The sequence below is a fragment of the Oenanthe melanoleuca genome, chromosome 2 (assembly GCF_029582105.1).
Source record: "Oenanthe melanoleuca isolate GR-GAL-2019-014 chromosome 2, OMel1.0, whole genome shotgun sequence".
Classification (NCBI taxonomy): domain Eukaryota; kingdom Metazoa; phylum Chordata; class Aves; order Passeriformes; family Muscicapidae; genus Oenanthe; species Oenanthe melanoleuca.
In genome coordinates, this window is record NC_079335.1 from 11739449 (window position 1) to 11756824 (window position 17376).

The following is a 17376-nucleotide window of genomic DNA, read 5'->3' on the forward strand; positions in this document are numbered from 1 at the left end:
GTGTAATGACATTTAAAACTTTATGAAAAAGAAAGAAGACATTTTCATGAATCACTCATGAGAAATCAAAAGTTTTTAATTTGTTGTAATTTGAATTAGGTGGGTGCTTATAGCATTTCATCATAAAGAAAGTTTTAACTGTCTAGGCAGAAAATATATTTAACAAATATAACAGTTAAAGAAGAAAAATGTGCCAACTTCAAAATTACTCATAATCTGTTATCATTCTTTTCAATGGATATAAGGTTCTTTACTACCATTTATTGGCACTTGACTGACATTCTTATGAAAATATGCAAGTAATCAGCTGCAATATTTTATTCAGGCAGTGAATAAACTTAACACTTCTGAGCCTACAAACACCTATTTTTCCTGGCCAAATTCTACTTTCCAGAATCTAGTGCATCTAGACACTAATTTAATTGGATTCATTCACCAAATTCTATTAGAAGTTAAAATCACATTACAGGAAAAAATCAATTAATAACCCGGAGGCAAAAGTAGCACAAGCAGGCATTTACAATTTAGAGAAAGATTTTTCCTTTTGCTCCCTTTGACACATGCAACAGAACTTGCTTTGTAACAGAATAAAATGTCAGAAGAATTTTAGAATTAATTAAATTAAAACAGTCTCCTGTGAAGTTTTAGGAGGAAGGGCTAGATGGGACAGTTAAATATTTTTTTCTGAAGCAAAAAAATTCTGTTTGTGACATGACTGTCAGAGTTCCTGCCCAATTTTAACTCCAGGGTGTTGTAAAAGGCTCAGGACCTTTGAAAGTCAGTCTCCATATTCTGTAAGGGACCATCCTCCTGCCCCCTTGCCTGGCTGTACTTCAACCCTTCTTGCTGAAATTCTAGAAGAAGTTTCCACTTCTCACTAGAGGCTCCACAGGAACCCATTTGATCCCTGGAGTTTCCTGAGGGAGATGGGAGACCACTCCCTGTTGGGCATATTTTAGCATCCTTTAAGTCTCCTGCCTCTCTGTTTCCAGCTCATTTCCATTTTAACACTCTAAAACCACGAGTGTGCTTTGCCACATTCCACCACAAAGGGCCATGCCATAGAAAGGTCTTCACTCTGCTCAGTGACTGAATGCATAGGCTAGAGGAAAAGAGCCACATTTATACCTAGCAATGACAACTGTCCAAATTTAAAACACATAAATAAAGATGGAAAGAAAAGTACACTTCCAACAAAGTCCCAGTAATCCCAAAGAATCTGAGCTAAAATAAACTAGTACTGTGCACCTTTTATTGGAGTAGTGAGTAGCACATAAAGTTTTGCCTTGTTTGCAGTGTACTCTCATGATCTTCTCTTTAACAGCAGGCATCTAACTTTTCCTGCTAGGTACCTCCTTGCAAAACCAAGTTTTTGTCTTTTCATAGATTAGTTGTTTAAAAAAAAAAAAAAAAAAAAAAAGAAAAGAAAAGAAAAGAGGAAAGGAAAGGAAAGGAAAGGAAAGGAAAGGAAAGGAAAGGAAAGGAAAGGAAAGGAAAGGAAAGGAAAGGAAAGGAAAGGAAAGGAAAGGAAAGGAAAGGAAAGGAAAGGAAAGGAAAGGAAAGGAAAGGAAAGGAAAGGAAAGGAAAGGAAAGGAAAGGAAAGGAAAGGAAAGGAAAGGAAAGGAAAGGAAAGGAAAGGAAAGGAAAGGAAAGGAAAGGAAAGGAAAGGAAAGGAAAGGAAAGGAAAGGAAAGGAAAGGAAAGGAAAGGAAAAGAAAAGAAAAGAAAAGAAAAGAAAAGAAAAGAAAAGAAAAGAAAAGAAAAGAAAAGAAAAGAAAAGAAAAGAAAAGAAAAGAAAAGAAAAGAAAAGAAAAGAAAAGAAAAGAAAAGAAAAGAAAAAGAAAAAGAAAAGAAAAAGTTTTGGAACTTACCTTTGTGGTCTGGCAGCGTGATGTGAAGGTAACTTTTGCAAAAGGATCTGAAAGTCCTGTGCTGTCAGCAGCAATGAGCCCCCTGGCCTGGTACATGTGGGCTCTCAGCTGGAAGAGGTGTGGGGCTGCATCATGGCACAGAAACAGCACCATCAGCTCCATGGAAAGTGCAGCACACGGGCAGGAGGGAATGCTGCCTCCAACCAGGATCTGACAAGGGGAACTGTTGCTAGTGCTGTCTCACTAAAGAAACACCTGAGACACTCAGAAGTTGTGCAAGACATCCGAATTCACTTAAAATCAAGTATGTAGGTCTCTCCTGCAGGGCTATGATGTGCCAATTTGTATCTCTCATCACTTTTTTTATATTCTATGCATTATCAGGAAAACTGAGGGATGCTTCCTCTACAAGGAGACAGATCTATGGGACAGGGAGCAGAAACTATGGGACAGGGAGCACGTGAACAAGTTCTTTTTTTCCCTGACATCTACAAGGTGTCAGTGGCAGAACTGATGACTTGGCAATGGAGCCAGCCTTTTCTGATGAGAAAAAGCAAAGCCATTATCATCTTAGAACAGTTACTTTATACAGACTGAACTAGAGCTATTGAGGCCATTTCTCTTGTTAAAAAGGAGAAGAAAGAGTGCCTTACTTTTATACAGCAGGCAGGCAGCTGAGGGCAGCACACTGTGCCCTGAGTTGGTGTTAGATGGCAATTCAATCTCATATCCTACAGGCAAATTCTCCATGGCACTGTGGGCACAGCTGGTGGGTCCAAGCCACAGATAGATGTCCACCTTTGCCTGCACAGTCCAGCCCAGAGGGCGCTTGCCTGGGAGCTGAAATAAAAATCCATTATCACCAACAAGCTCAAGGGAGATGGCTGAGTGCTGAGTCTTACCAAGCCAGAAGGGTCTGAGCTGATATACTGATAAATGGCATTTCTTCAGTTAATGGCCTGAAACTCATTTAGCACAAGAAACTTCTGTGATTCTTAGGGAAGAAATCAGTAGTTTGCTCAACTAACAGTCTGTGTAAACTGCATACTGCCTAATATGCAAAGATTTGTGCAGGCTATCTTATAGCTGCACACATGTAAGTGCTATTTTTCCCTACTTTGCCCAGACTTCAGCCCACTTTCCATTTCATGCAGTTTTGTGGGTCTCCAGTAGTTAGTCCCATGTATTACTAAAAACATTACTCCATTGGGAAGATCAGAAAAGATTTCCACTATAAAATGTTACTAATCTTGACCTATTATCTGCTTTTTCTGCCTTCCCACTTCACCTAGATCTGCTAAGTTCAGAGTTTGATATTGTCTGTTCCTAAGGTAAGTCTTGATACTGAAAGGGCTGGATAGTTAATTGCAGATTATTTTATTTCATGCAGGCAAGTAGTACTTTGCTTAGCAAGTACCTATGGCAAGTATCTTGGGATCTTAGATGTTTTTATCTGCTCTTTAGCTGTGCTTTTAATTGGAGCATTCTCCAAAGCCCAAGGTCAAAAACTACTAAAAAGTCATTATGTGAAGTTACTGTTGTCTGGAGGATTTGGGATTTTTTCCTGATGGTCATAGTAACAATTGCATTGCATAATATTCCACTGTAGGTACTACTGGTCACACTGCCCTTGTAGGAGTATATCCACTAGGGCTTTCCTTCCACATGAATAACCCCATAACAGTATCTTGGACATATATTGTGCAAACTTAAGCATGTTTTAAATAGTATAAATAATTCCTGTATTACCCCTGAATATAGGTTTCCTCACTGAGTTGCTGAGTGCTGATCTCTCACCAGTCTCCTCCCAGACTTTCATGTGCTGCATTCTGATGTTTTTGCCAGCAAAGAGGCTCTACATTTTCTATTTGTTTATGTATACAGCCATTGATAAACAATGTTCTATACTTGCCATAACAAGCAGTGAGGAAATTAATTACTCATACATCAAAAGCCTGGCAGTGATAGACTGCTTAAAGAATCACAAGCATTAATATAAGAAGCAAATATTAATAAATGGCAGATAAAAATCTGTACAAATTTTTACATTATGAAGATTAATCTGTAAAATACTATCCCTGGAAGAAATCTGAATACCAAATGCTCCCCAGGCATTACCTGTGTTTGCAGTGTGCCACAGACTTACTTTCAGGAAATGAGTTTTAATCTTCCCACAGTCCTTGCCTCTCTGCTCTTTTGCTGGGGAGTAGAGTATGTTTTTTGCTGGGACTCTTGCATATGCAACTCTCTTGTTGTTGCTGATCATCCAGATGAACACATCAGGCACTGTATTCTGTGGCTGTTAAATGAGGCATATTGTATGAAAACTGAATTCTTCCTGTGAGCCACCACCATCATATTTTTATTGAAACACTCTAAGAGCTGATGCCCCCATGGCTCCTGTGGTGTGGCAGATGTGCCCCTGAACTAAATGAGGCTGTCACTTCGTGCTTTGCAGCCCACACTTCAATTTCTAATTACAGCTAAAGGTAAAGAGCTTTGTGCAGTGATTAAGGATCACCCACTTCATAAGTAATTTCAGGAGAAATTAAAATTAAGGATTTGGGTATAGCTCTGTCCCAGGAAATAACCACAGACCACATAAGTAACTACCATGGAAATACCATTAATTTCATCTATACCAGCAAACCAAAAAGGATCAGAACAAAGCTCAAACACTGGCATGTGATGATCTTTTCTGCTTGTGACAATGCTCAGTGAGACTGCCTTGCCCTATCCCACATAATGTTTCCCCAAGCAAAGCTTCAGTGTGGTTTGAAAAAAAGACCAGCCAAGGGTCTGTTCCCTAAAGGAACTGTAAGCAGGGTCACTCTGTTTTAGGAAGAAAGAGAATTTGTGTGTAGGATACAAACCATGCCCCTGTTCCACTTGCTCTCTGAGCCTGGGAATAGCCATGGTCCTCTTTGGTTTGCTAGCACAAGCAGCTCTCAGAGGCACAGCTTTCCAGTGGCTGGATTTTGGCCCAACCAAATTATTCCTAGGCTAAAGAATACAGGCACCTTGAGCTCATATCAATCCAAATCCATACAGGTGTCCATACAGGTGGAGACATGAGTTCATATCAGAAAGTTGGCTTCTCCAAGCCACCAGGTATGGGATGACCTTATTAAAAAAATTATATTTGTGATGCATTCTCTCCATACCACACAACATTTCCTACCCTGGTTTGATAACAGCTCCATGTAATGCAAAAGAGAATGAGTTCCAGATATCTGAAGGAGAGTTCTTTGGATAACCAAGCCAGAACTTATTCTTCACATGGGATTGTGAAAATCAAAGCCAAGTCCTGGATTTTATTTTTTTCTGAATTCTATGTGGATTACCTCATCAACCAAGAATCGAATTTTATCTATAAAACTCTGAGTCTCACGAATCATTTCATCCAGTGCCATCTTCTTTTTCTGCTGCTGAATGATTCCCTTGGCATCACTGGACATTGCTTCCTGCAGTGAGGAAAGACAATAAATACTTTTCATCTGTTATCAGGTAGTTTGAACTGAAAGAGAAACAATCTTTGATTCAAGTAGAAAAGAGAAGATGGGAGACACTTTGTTCGATGTTTCTTTGTCACAGCAGAAAATTATCAACTCTTAGGAGCTGGACAACATAAAAATTAAATGTTCCCCATTTTGTCTTTTTTTGTCTCTATACTGCATGTATGGAAGTCCCAAAAAACATGTGATTGCCACCTGGAATTCCTGGGTCTTGATTCTGGCAGAAGGCACAATCTTTTCTGCTACAAACAGTAAAAAAAAAAAGTAATAAATATTCAGATGACCTCCATCCAATTTGGTTTCTTCTCACTGGTTCCCTGGAGGAGATTACCAGGTCCAGGAATATCAAAGGCCAGACTTTACTAGTCTTAAAGTTCAGCACAACCACAGTAGTTAGATGCTTGACAGCAGTGTAAATTTGGTGCTTTTCCACTGAACTCAGCATCATTCCATTTTAAGATGCATGGATGAGAAAAATAACCTCATTACTAAAATGCCTTTGGTATTTAAAAACAATATCTTCTGATTAATTTTAGTGTATCTGACAACTCTTTATTAAGCACAGTAGGATTTATTAAAATAAATGCTCATGGAAACTATATTCATATGAATTACAAAGCATTCCCATATAGTGTAATCAAATAAAAAATAAAATAGAAAGAAAACCAAACAAGTAGTGTGCTTTCAGTAATCATCACTGCATCAATTCTTACAGGAAAAGAAGAGCACATACCAGCTCTTGCTTGAACAGCATAAGCCTCTTTTTGTCCAAAGCAGTGTAGTTCAACCCTTTGGGCTTCTTTTCAGCAATGACCATGAATGCCCTAGGACACAGGAATAACAGAGTTTTTAAATCTGGCAATTTTTAATGGGAGAATACTAATGTCTAAAATACATTCGAATATTCTGTGTCTGCTGCAGTACATGAACCAGAAGACAAAGATGATGAAAATGTTGATTATAAGATTCAAGGAATAGAGTCCAAAACCTCTGCACCACACTTCCCAGAAATGAGTTAATAATACCTAGAAATAAGGGGTTATATCTATTTTGAACCAAATCATGTAATTTGATAAAAGCTCACTGGATCTATACCAATTTGTGGCATCCTTTTTTTTATATTAACCTTGGTTGGGTTTTTTTAGAGTGTATCTATCACACATTTTATTAAATCCTACTTATCACATATACTACATATTCTTTGAGTTCTGAAAGCCAAAAGAATATGACAATGACTGGCAGTCATCTATTGTCAATACTGAACATGGAAAAGAACAATAAATATTTTCTCTGTCTAAATAGAAACTGCAGTTTGGGAAGGTCTTTGCTTTTACAGCAAAATAAATAAAATATATAGCTCAGTAAGTTTACTATACTTTTGAAAAATTATTATCGGTTTCCTTGTCTAGCCTTGAATTTGTAGCCAACATTAAATTTGATTTTCTGTATGCATCTAGTAAATGTTATTACCTGCTTTGATTAATAAAACCATTTAGGGTCTTCTTCATTTTCTCCTCAGCTGCAGTCTCTGAAACTTTGATCAAGTCCTTTACTTGCTCTAATGATTCTTCCTATGGAAAACACATGAAAAAGTCACTATCACAGGAGGGCACTTTGTCATTCTGCCAGTGTTACAGTACCATTTATGACTAGCAAGAATGAGAAAGGTGATTTTGTGGCCTGACAGAAAGAACCTTTGATATTTCACTGTACTTGAAGTGCAGAGAGAAAATATTCCAGCAGCATGATGTATTTTGACCTTTTCCCAGTCTTTCCAAATACTTGTCCAAGCCATTACTGCTTGGAGCAACTTTCTGTTCTTACTTCTTTGAGAAAGATCAATAATTTGGAAACACTATCCACTGGGTAGGAGAAAAAAAATCATCTTGGTTCTGTTTCTAATCCTGCTGCTCAACTTCAGCAAGCTGCAGGAGTTAACATCTTAAATTTCAGTTCTCACCTGAATCCATACAGAAGGTCCATCACAAAACCTACTGTTATCCATGAGGAATGGAATTGGTTCTTAAAAACTAAAATGAATATCTGGATTTTCAGCAAGACATGTGGGTGTTTGGGTACACTGACAAACATTATCTCTCCACATTTGTGCAGTCAGATGTTTAATATTCAAATACCTGAGTTCACAATGTTTGGCTATAAGTCACTGTCTTCTCCTGATACAACCTTGCATAAGTATGACTCCAGTGTTGTTGCTCATGAGATGGATAAATGGATAAATGAGGGAAGAATCTGAGTGCTCTACATTAAAGTATTCAATATTAGGAGTCACTTAAAAAAACCCAAAACCAAAACCTACTTTCTTGGAACTGTTGATAGCCAACTTTAAACAAAGGTAGAAAAAAAAAACATAATTATGGGAAAACACTGTGACTAGGACATCAGAGTAACTGCTCATGAGATGATATGCCATTCTGTCTCTGTCATTGTTTTAGAAAAACTAAGAGCAAATATTGTCCTTTTAGGAGTGCCCAGCATAAATATATGGCAAGAAGACATTAGAGAAAGAGCCATAGGAGATAAAATTACTCTGTATCTCATAATTTATTTGTTTGAATGTTTTTACAAAGAATAAAACATTGCTGAGGAAAGAAGGAAGACCTGTGGCCAAAAAAAAATAGTTGTGGTTGGGAATACTTGAGCAGTTTTAATAGTTCAAAGCAATTTGGGGGAAAGAAAAAGGAAAGGGCTTATATCAACTACTTTCACACAAAATTAACAGCAAGGAATGGAGCTGGGGGAAATTTTGAAGGTCTGATTTGGGGAGTGTGGGCTCCCACTGCTGACTTTGCAGAAGACACGAGCCTGGGAGGATGGTCACCACATACCAGGTGATCTGCCATTTTCTCAAGGGTGTTGGAAGAGTACAGACGAAAGGTCTGGTTGCCCCAGTAGCTCTTGACACAGACACAGGGCTTCCTCTCATCATAGGGCAGGTACTGATAATTCCTGTGGAAACCAGGTAGGAAGCAGATCATGAATGTGGCAGAGCAGTTCAAGGGCAGGCAGAGCAAAGAAAAATAGTTTGGTGCTCACAGAGCACAGAAACTGTAGACACAACAGGACGTGTGTTCTTATGTGCTAACAAGTAAATCCTGGAAAAGGTAAACACAAACATCACTTATGCTACCTGTGAGATCTGAGGAGAAAAAGTTTTAAGACAATGGATCTAATTTCAGTGCTTTCCAGGGTGGGAGAAAAGCCAGATAAAAAGGCATGTAGAGAAGCTCTGAAATACTATTAATGGTGGGAAACTACAAGGGGAAAAGGAGCAAAGATTAATATCTGATCACATTTTCAAAAGCAATGGTTCCACACACTGCATTTGAGAGAGCCATGGCAGCCAACACCTCATTGCTTCCACAAGATGCTCTTTTTCAGAGTTTGTGGAGAGTGACATTCTCTGTCAGAAACTGATCTGCAAGGCCTGCTTAGTAAAAGTAATACCAAACTCATAATGTCAGTGATAAAATGCATCCTCTGCTCTCTTCTCACACTTTTGATCTTAAGTCCAAGTTGTCGTGTTGACTCTTTTTGTAACTTTGGTTTCTTTGTGTGTTCATCTGCATGAGTGACTTGCACTGAAAACAGTGAGCAGGAGGCCAGCACAACCAGTCTCTGCAGACCTGCCACAAAGCTGATGTTTTGATTAGATCTGTAAAAGGTACTAGGTACCTGATAAACACATTCTACTAGAGAGTCATAAAACATATCTGCTCAGCCACATTGGGTTTAGCTATAGAGGTCTTCTCATTCTCCCCACTAAGGGTGGGACAATGGAGACCTTTTCAATGTGTACGAACATTTGCAAACCACTTCATGTTCTTCTGGCCATGGCTCTACTGGCCTCAGACAGTCTCAGGGATTTTAGATAGAACTGGCCCCATGTGCTACATCACCAAGCCAAGACCATGGAAACCAAATACCTTTTTTCTCTTGAGTGTCATATCAATGACTCCAAACTTCCACACATCCCCAAGTGGTTTATGTGTGATTTTTTCCATTTAAAAAGATTAATATCTTCTCTATAACTACATTTTACTGCTCTATGTGATATCAAAAGAGAGAGAATTTTCCATTTACTTTCTCCCCAATAACCTACAACAAGGTGAGGATTACCCATTGAATTTGGTGCACAGCAGAGCTACACAAGCCTTGGGTGTCATTAATTTTGGTGCTTTCAGAAGAGAGAAAATCAATTCAAAACCATCTCCCAGGGCCTGAACATCTTAACCTGAAATTCATAGAGCTTATGAAACTTTTCATTGGATTTACTAAGAAGAGTATATAGCCATGAAAAAATTTAAATGGAAAATTGAAATTTCATGTCTATTATTCTCACTATTACAATTTTGAAGAATTGCTTTTTCAGTTTTAGCTTATCCTTAGTTTAAGTTTTGACATAAATGTGGAAAACTCCTGGGAGTTTTATGGTGTCTGCTTTAGAAGTCTTATTGCGTTGCCTGTTCCTTTAATTAGTTAGTGATTTGAATCTCCAAAATATATTCTTCTTTTTGTTTTCCATTGTTCATTTATGAATGTAAAATGAGGTTTATCTAAACTACCGGATATCCCATTAAGTACTTATTAATACTAAAAATATCCAGTGGTGAGACCACCAAGATGCCATTATAAGACAGTGAAAAACTCATTAATTGGTATCTGTGGCTGACCAAACTGTTTTAAATAGCACAGGAGGGAATAAAAGATGCAGCATTCTACATAAATTTGAGGGGAAAGGATCTTTAATGGGAGAAAACTTTATTAATACTGGAGCAAGCCAAGAAGCAAAGAGCTGATTTGAAGGGTGATTCATTCTTTTACAGTGCTTCTTTAAATCTGAATTCTCATTAAGGGAAAACTAAACAATCCCAGCTTCTCTCAGGGAAGATAATAACCCTCTGCATGTACCCAAATTTGCAGTTCTGCTAAAGAGGAAAGGCAACTTCTTTCTATCAAGCACTGAGTTTTTTTCTCCTTTTTTTTTTTTTACTCGCTGCAAAACCAGAATTTTTTACCATGATATTTTCATTCTTGTTTTCTTTCATTAACTCTTATTTCATCTAAGGGAGCCATTGATTGCAGAAAATAATGAAAGTGCTTTTTAAATTTAGAGACATCAAGAAACCAAAGAGATTTGGGTTGATATTTTCCTCCTGTTTTTTATAGCTATAGACTGCTTGGCCTTCTAAATAAAGAAATATCATCTGGTCTTGGCAGTCACCAATATCAGGGATTGTTCTACCCACCAAAACAACAAATAAAATATTTCTTTTTATTAGCACCTTTCAAATGAATTAAACCTTTACAATTCTGTTTATAAAAAAAGGTTATTTAGGAGAACTGTTCTGCATGTTTTCATGCATTGCTCCATATCTTTCTCAATTACTATTTCCTCCTGCCTCTGTTACTACTCTATTAAGTCTGTATCTGTAATTATTAGCTGTAGAAAGTGTTCTGGGAAGGTGACTTTGCCTTGACCAGATTTCAATATTTCACATGTGACATTGTGCTTCTGGAGCTGGACTCTGGCTGGGTGTTACTTGTGTTCACAGTGTGGGACCCTAAACCAGGGATGGAACTGCAGAAGTTGCATTTTGCTGTAGTAACACACAACAATTTCACAAAGGGTTCAAGAGCCCATGAGGGCCAAGATTGGATACATCAGAGCCTGTTCACTTCAGTGAAGACAAGAAAATTTACAGTTCTGAAAGATGTAATTGAGGACCTGAAAGCCTCCATTTCACTCTTTAATGCTGCCAGGATTCATCAGCGAGTCCCACAGGATTATAAAATAAGAACCAGAGTCCTACGTGATGAGGTTTTGAAACACAGATCCTCACCTGTTCCCACCTGTGATCAGTGGCTTCTCAGGGGGTGTGGTAGATACCAGGGGTACTCCAAGGTCATGAGAAATGTCATCTTCCCCTTCCTGCAGAAGGCTTTCTTCTGCTTCTCCATTATGTGTCTTCTTTTTCCCTCCAGCTCCTGCTGACACCCCATCAGCAGTACTTCCAAAGTTACCTAGAGATCCAGGGTTACAGGAGGTGTCTCACTTGGAGGTGGTAAACAAGAATGAGGTTTTATAAACAGAAAATGGGCAGTCATACCAGTGGAATGACTTTGTCCCCTCCTGTTCATTTAGCTGTTTTACCACACCACAGCTTATAAAGGCTGTGACAGGTTATGTTTGTCTCTGGAATGTCAGGTTCCAGAACAGTGCTTCCTTACCTATCCCATGTGACATATACTTAGCATATCACATCACTTAGTGATGTGATCCTCTGACTGCTGGCCCCCAGGAATGAGAAAATTAGCAAAATTTCTTTTGCTAAAGAAATTCAGAAACCAAAACAATACTGCTGTAGATATTTCTACACTCCAGAGCCCTGATATGGGATTGATTCACAGAGAAAATGTATGTCCTCTTTACAACATATGGATGATCATTTCAAAGTTTGATCTCAGAAGTTATAAACTTTTTTTTGGACAAGTAAATTTTGCATGTTAATTCTGCAGAGTTGGTAATAATAACACTTTGAGGCCTCAGCTTCAAGCCTAATGCCAGACAACTCTGCTAATGATACAATCATCTTCCCTAAAAGGATTTTCCCTTAAAGGGCAATTATCAACGCTGGGAAAGAGGCACATCCATCAAAATGATAATTACAGATTTGAAAAGAGACAGACAGAAAACATTCCCTGAAGGAGAGGAAAGTGCTGAATCACTGGCATCCTGATCTGGATTTTTAGTTAAGCCTTTTGTGTAAATAATGCCAACTTGCCAAGTTTGGATCCAAATTTCAGCTACACAGGTGGCTAATAGATGTTCAGGTCCAGAATTCAGAGCCAGATTCATTTAAAGTATTAATTCAGACAAGAATCTATAATTTCTTGCCCAAGTATTTATGAGTTTCTGGTAATTCTCAGCTCAGCTTCCTGCTAAGTTTCAGCAGGAATCAGTATCCCTCACTGGTTCCCCTGTTTTTCACAGCACCTCTCCCTGCACACAAAGCCTTACAGCTGAGCACAGTCATGGACATGAGCACAAAGCCTGGAAGTGCCAGGGCTCACCTGGACCCTTGGTGGGGCTGGTGCAGAGATAATCAAACCCCTGCAAGGGAAATGAGACCAGATCAAGCTTCTCTCTTAAGAGAGAGTTCTGCATGGAAAACATGTACTCCATGTTAATGAAAATGTCTCCATTTTCTCTTTAGTCTGCTTCCAGGGATAATTTAACTCCACAATGTGGAGCTCATGGACTATGGTCCTGCTTTCCCCTGGAAGAGGAAAGGACTCAACAGGAGGATGTTAGGGCAAAGTGGTGCCTGGAACTTGAGTCTTGGCTGTACATCACCCCCTACCACACTCACAGACCCACAGGTAACTCATGGGGTTGGCCAAGACCATGGCCAGGGATCAGCCCCCACAAAGGGCTCCCTCACAGCCAGGACTAATTGCAATGGACATCACAGAATGAACTCTGCCTGAGGTAAATTATCTCCCAAGTCTTTGATCTCCCAAGTGATTAAGAGGGTAAATACTGGCTAAGTTGCTGTATTGAGGGAGAGGAATTTTATTAATATGATGCATTTGAAGAGTAAGATAGATAGGCATCAGTATGCCCAGATTGACTGTTATCCAGAGAAATTATAATCAGGGTTTAAATCAAATGTAAACTCTGCTCTGAAGCTGATTCCTGAGCCCTGAGACACACCAGTCAGTAACACCTATCATCCCTTTGCTCCTGAGGCTCCCACTCTCCTTTGGATAAGACCTTAACACACTTACCAACAGAAATCTCAAAGGTTATTGGCTTGTCCCCAAACTTCCTATCAATCATTGTGGCTTCAAAAAATGTCCCAAAGAGAAGGAATTCCTCAAATTTCTCTTCATAGATCTATTAGAGAAGAAGGAGGAAAATGTTGGCATTTATTTTACTTTCTACTATTTTTTACAGCACAAAGGAAAAATGCAATGATCTTTTGTTAAAATTTAAAGCTCTGCTAGACTCTGTTTACACCTATTGGAGACCCAGGATCTGCTTATGCCTGGCATGGACTCTCAGTCAAGGAGGGCCAGCTAACACTTCTGATGCTCTTGGGTCATTAACAAACCAAGCTATGAACTCCAAGCCAAGACTAAGCTCAAAGGAGATATACTTTATGGTTTGAGTTCTCCCCAAATTTACACCCCAGCTGTCACAATCTTCCCATCCAAATCCTTCTCATTTCACACCTGCAAAGAGGTCCATTAGGCAAGATCAGCACTAGTTCTTCTGCAATGTGTGTGAGGCAATGAATAAAACAACAGCTTTACATGAATATTTGTTTCCCTGACTTCTGCAAAGCAGAAACACTCTTTGACACAGCCGATGATCTCCTATTTTGAAAAACCTCTGCTATACACAGCAAAAGATCAAGGGTCTTCAGTGAAAGGATTAGCAGCATCATATATCAAAGTCAACAGCTCAAACAGATTGCAGCTCCAGAGTAACTTTAGCTCTTTATACTTTTCCAGTGTAAAACCCAGAGAAAAGGGTGTCTAATAAAGCCAAGGCTCAGAGACTATGACACATGCATCTATCTCCGATTATAAAGAAAACAAATTTTAATATCTTCTTGCTGTTGGAAGAGGTCAATAAAGTTGTGCTGTGGGGATGCATAATTTGCCTCTGCTGTCTCAGAGGCTCTATGAGACATTTTTTGCATTATTGGTTATGTCTCCAGTTCCTGCTTTTCCTTTCAGAGAGCTATAATACATTTACTGTTTACTGTAGCACGAAGTACTGAATGTCACAACCAAAAAAATATCAAGCATCACTGTATCATGCTGTTCTTTTTAATACATTCTCAATTTGAAACTGAGAAACAGCAGCTGGAAATAAATCCTCGCTATTACTATTAATGTTTGTTGGTGGGTGTTACAGCAGGGTTTGTTTCTCTGCCTGGGGTATTTAGCCAGGCCCAAGACCATAGTGTCTGAGCTACTCATAATAATGGATTTCTTGCATATAAAAGAAAATTTATATGGAAACAAATGTCTGAACATCCCCTCTATTAGTCTTCAGAGAAGAACTGAGGGACAGAGGTAATTTGCAATTATATGAGTAAATAAAGTAACAGCAGAGCACAAGTTCACACAACTTGCAATTACCCAGGGTAGCTCTCTGCTAACACTCTCCTTGACCCTCTCCAGCCAGCCCTCGGCCAGAAACACCAATGCACAGGCCAGGGAAGTTCACTTCTCAAGGCTGGGCATCCAGACCAAAGAACAATTGCTCCTCTCCTATTTACTTGTAGAGATGAGTGGAAAGACCAAGAATCAAAACTAATAAAGGACATAAATATCTTAAGAAGTGAGTGGGAACTCCCACTACAAAAGACAAAATTTTGATCAATGACAAGAATCATGGAATCATCAAGGCTGGAAAAGACTTCTGAGATCATCAAGTCCAAATTTGACTGAACGTGCCTACTAAACTATATCACCAAACTCCACATCTACTCATTATTTGAACACTTCCTGCTATAGTGACTCCACCACTTCCCTGGGGAACGTGTTCCAAAGCTTAACCACTCTCTCAGTGAATACATTTTTCCTAATATCCAATCTGAACCTCCCCTGGCACAACTCATGGCCATTTCCCTTCCCAGGAGATGAGGCCAACCCCCCTTGCCACAAACTCCTGTCAGTTAGTTGTAGATATAGTGAAGTGGGAGGAACATTGGTTATGAGAATATTTTTTTCCTATTTACTGGGTTGCTCAAACACTGGCTCAGGTCCCAAGCCCACATACTCTGCCACAACTGCCCAACTTTCTCAAAGCACTATGAGGCAGATTTTCCCATGATGTAATCCCACACAACAGGTGGAATTAGGCAAACAAATCACTTAACACTCTTTGAAACTGAGAACATAATTTTCAGCTCTTCTTCTAAAGAGATTATCAGCCTAACACTAACACCACATTTTCAATGCAGTATTAAAGGAAGCGACTAAATCAGGCTAGACTGTGTCGATCTCTCTGCATTTGCACAGATTCTATGTCAATGATTCTGTATTGACTTCTGTATTGACTTGGATTTTCCTGAATGAATGCATGAAGTCAGGCTCTATTAATTCCCAGCTGTCCCCACTGGTTCTCTGTCCATTAGTAGATGCTGTGTCAAATAAGTTTCTAGTAGGACTATGTGGATGCAGGTAGTGCAAAAGGGATAATATGACAGAAGATTAAGTTTTATGAACACCAAATCCTACTCAAGAGTTTTTTGAGTTACAGGTTCCCATTAATGCTCCATTTGTGCTGTATTTCTGTTGGGAGGTCCCGAGACTGTGAAAGCACTGAGAAATTGTAGGGAGCACAAAAAGCAGTATTATATAGCCTGACCCCAAATACACACACTAGTGCCACTCTTGCAGGTTTAGAGACACATTACAACCAATCTCCTGATATCATACTGACCTCTAAAGGTGCATCAAATGGCTCAACTTCCACTTCAGTGGAGTTCATCTTGTCTGAAGGAGAAGCTGACTTTCGGTCCTCTCCTGCTTTGTCAGTTTTGTCTTTTCCTTTGAGTGCTTTGAAGTCTTTATCTTTAGATGATGATTTGACATTCTTGATAATGCTTGAAAACTTTGACTCACGGGCTCCTCCTGAAAGTATCTCCACGGCAATCTCAAGGAAGAGACGTCCCCTGAAGGAGACTCCTTCTCCAAAACCTTCATTAAGCTCCTGGTGGTCATCAATGAGGCTGTGGTTCCTGGGTGAGCCATAGAGGTTGATCCAGGCAGGCCCAAAGGTAGGCAAAAAACCTGGAGATAAAGTACCTTTTGTGGCATTTCTGTTGGGTATTAGTGTGCTCTCCTCACTGTCTACTCCAAGAAATCTTGGCTCTAACACTCCAGAAACCAAACCTGGACCCATTTCTGAGCAGGTCTATTGAATCTCTTGAAAAAAGAGCTTGCTGCTGCAGACTAAAGACTGGGACATGACAGGAGAGGATGGAAGCCTTCTCCTTTAGGTCAAACTGTTTCAAGTCTGTGTCACTTCATTTATACAAATTTTTCCTTTATTTTCTGACTAAGGACTGAGATACACATTTGAATTGGCAGGTTTAAGGAGTTACTGTGCCTTCACTGAGCTGTGATAACTGATCATGTTCCACATGTAGGTCACACAAATAAACAAGGCTATACATCTAGACTCAAACATCAGTGAAAAGGCTCCAGATAGTGAGCCTCTCCTCAAATAGAGGATAACACATTAATCCATGGTGCCTCCATGGGCTGTGATAGCAACCAGCTGAGCCTTACCTAAAAACTTTGTTTCCATTGGGTAGACCAAAACCACAAACCTGCTCTGCCTTTAGTTTTTTGTGATTTTCAGTTTGTGGCTTCATTGTTCAACAGAAACTCACATGATCTATAAACTTACATCTGTCATCCCCAATGGATTAGAGTAGACTATTACCACAGTCACAAAGATGGTTTCAAATTATGCAGCAACCCTTTAATAAGAACAATGTCAGAGCCTCCCTGTGCTGAGCACAATGTAATATAATGTGAAATTAAGCAACAGAAGGTGTCTCACAACAACACTTGAACTCTGGACATCCCTAAATTAGTATTAGTGTGTGCCAAAATCCCATGCAAGTAGATTTTAGCTTAAGGATATATCCTGGAATAGACATTTTCCCCTTTACCTTTGTCACCATCTTGTTCATTTGATATTTTCTTCAAATCAATGAAGTGGGTGGCTAAGGCCACGTCGTTCATGCTGCCTTCATCCCAGACCTGGATTTTGACTCTTCGACAGAGTGGAGGGAACATTTCTTTGAAGATAATCTGTTCGTGCCACACTGGATCTGCACAGTTCTTTTGCACCGTTGTCCGGCCCTGAAATGAAAGTCCAGCAAATTTAATTCCAGAGGGTTCAGACTCTGGAGAATGGCAATGAGTACAGCAGAAATT

At 39.3% G+C, this 17376-nt stretch overlaps 1 protein-coding gene across 1 annotated transcript in view; it reads right to left on the reverse strand.

Annotated features, from left to right (window-relative positions):
* The window catches only part of FER1L6 (fer-1 like family member 6), a 75502-nt gene that overhangs the window by 27798 nt on the left and 30328 nt on the right, over nucleotides 1-17376 (reverse strand). The window contains exons 10-20 of the mRNA XM_056485546.1: nucleotides 17109-17301; nucleotides 15869-16218; nucleotides 13195-13303; nucleotides 11247-11427; nucleotides 8232-8352; nucleotides 6856-6956; nucleotides 6119-6209; nucleotides 5215-5334; nucleotides 4017-4169; nucleotides 2524-2710; nucleotides 1871-1995 (exon numbers count right to left, since the gene is read on the reverse strand). Of these exons, the coding sequence (XP_056341521.1) occupies nucleotides 1871-1995; nucleotides 2524-2710; nucleotides 4017-4169; nucleotides 5215-5334; nucleotides 6119-6209; nucleotides 6856-6956; nucleotides 8232-8352; nucleotides 11247-11427; nucleotides 13195-13303; nucleotides 15869-16218; nucleotides 17109-17301 (1731 nt within the window). The remainder of the gene's footprint in view (nucleotides 1-1870; nucleotides 1996-2523; nucleotides 2711-4016; nucleotides 4170-5214; nucleotides 5335-6118; nucleotides 6210-6855; nucleotides 6957-8231; nucleotides 8353-11246; nucleotides 11428-13194; nucleotides 13304-15868; nucleotides 16219-17108; nucleotides 17302-17376) is intronic.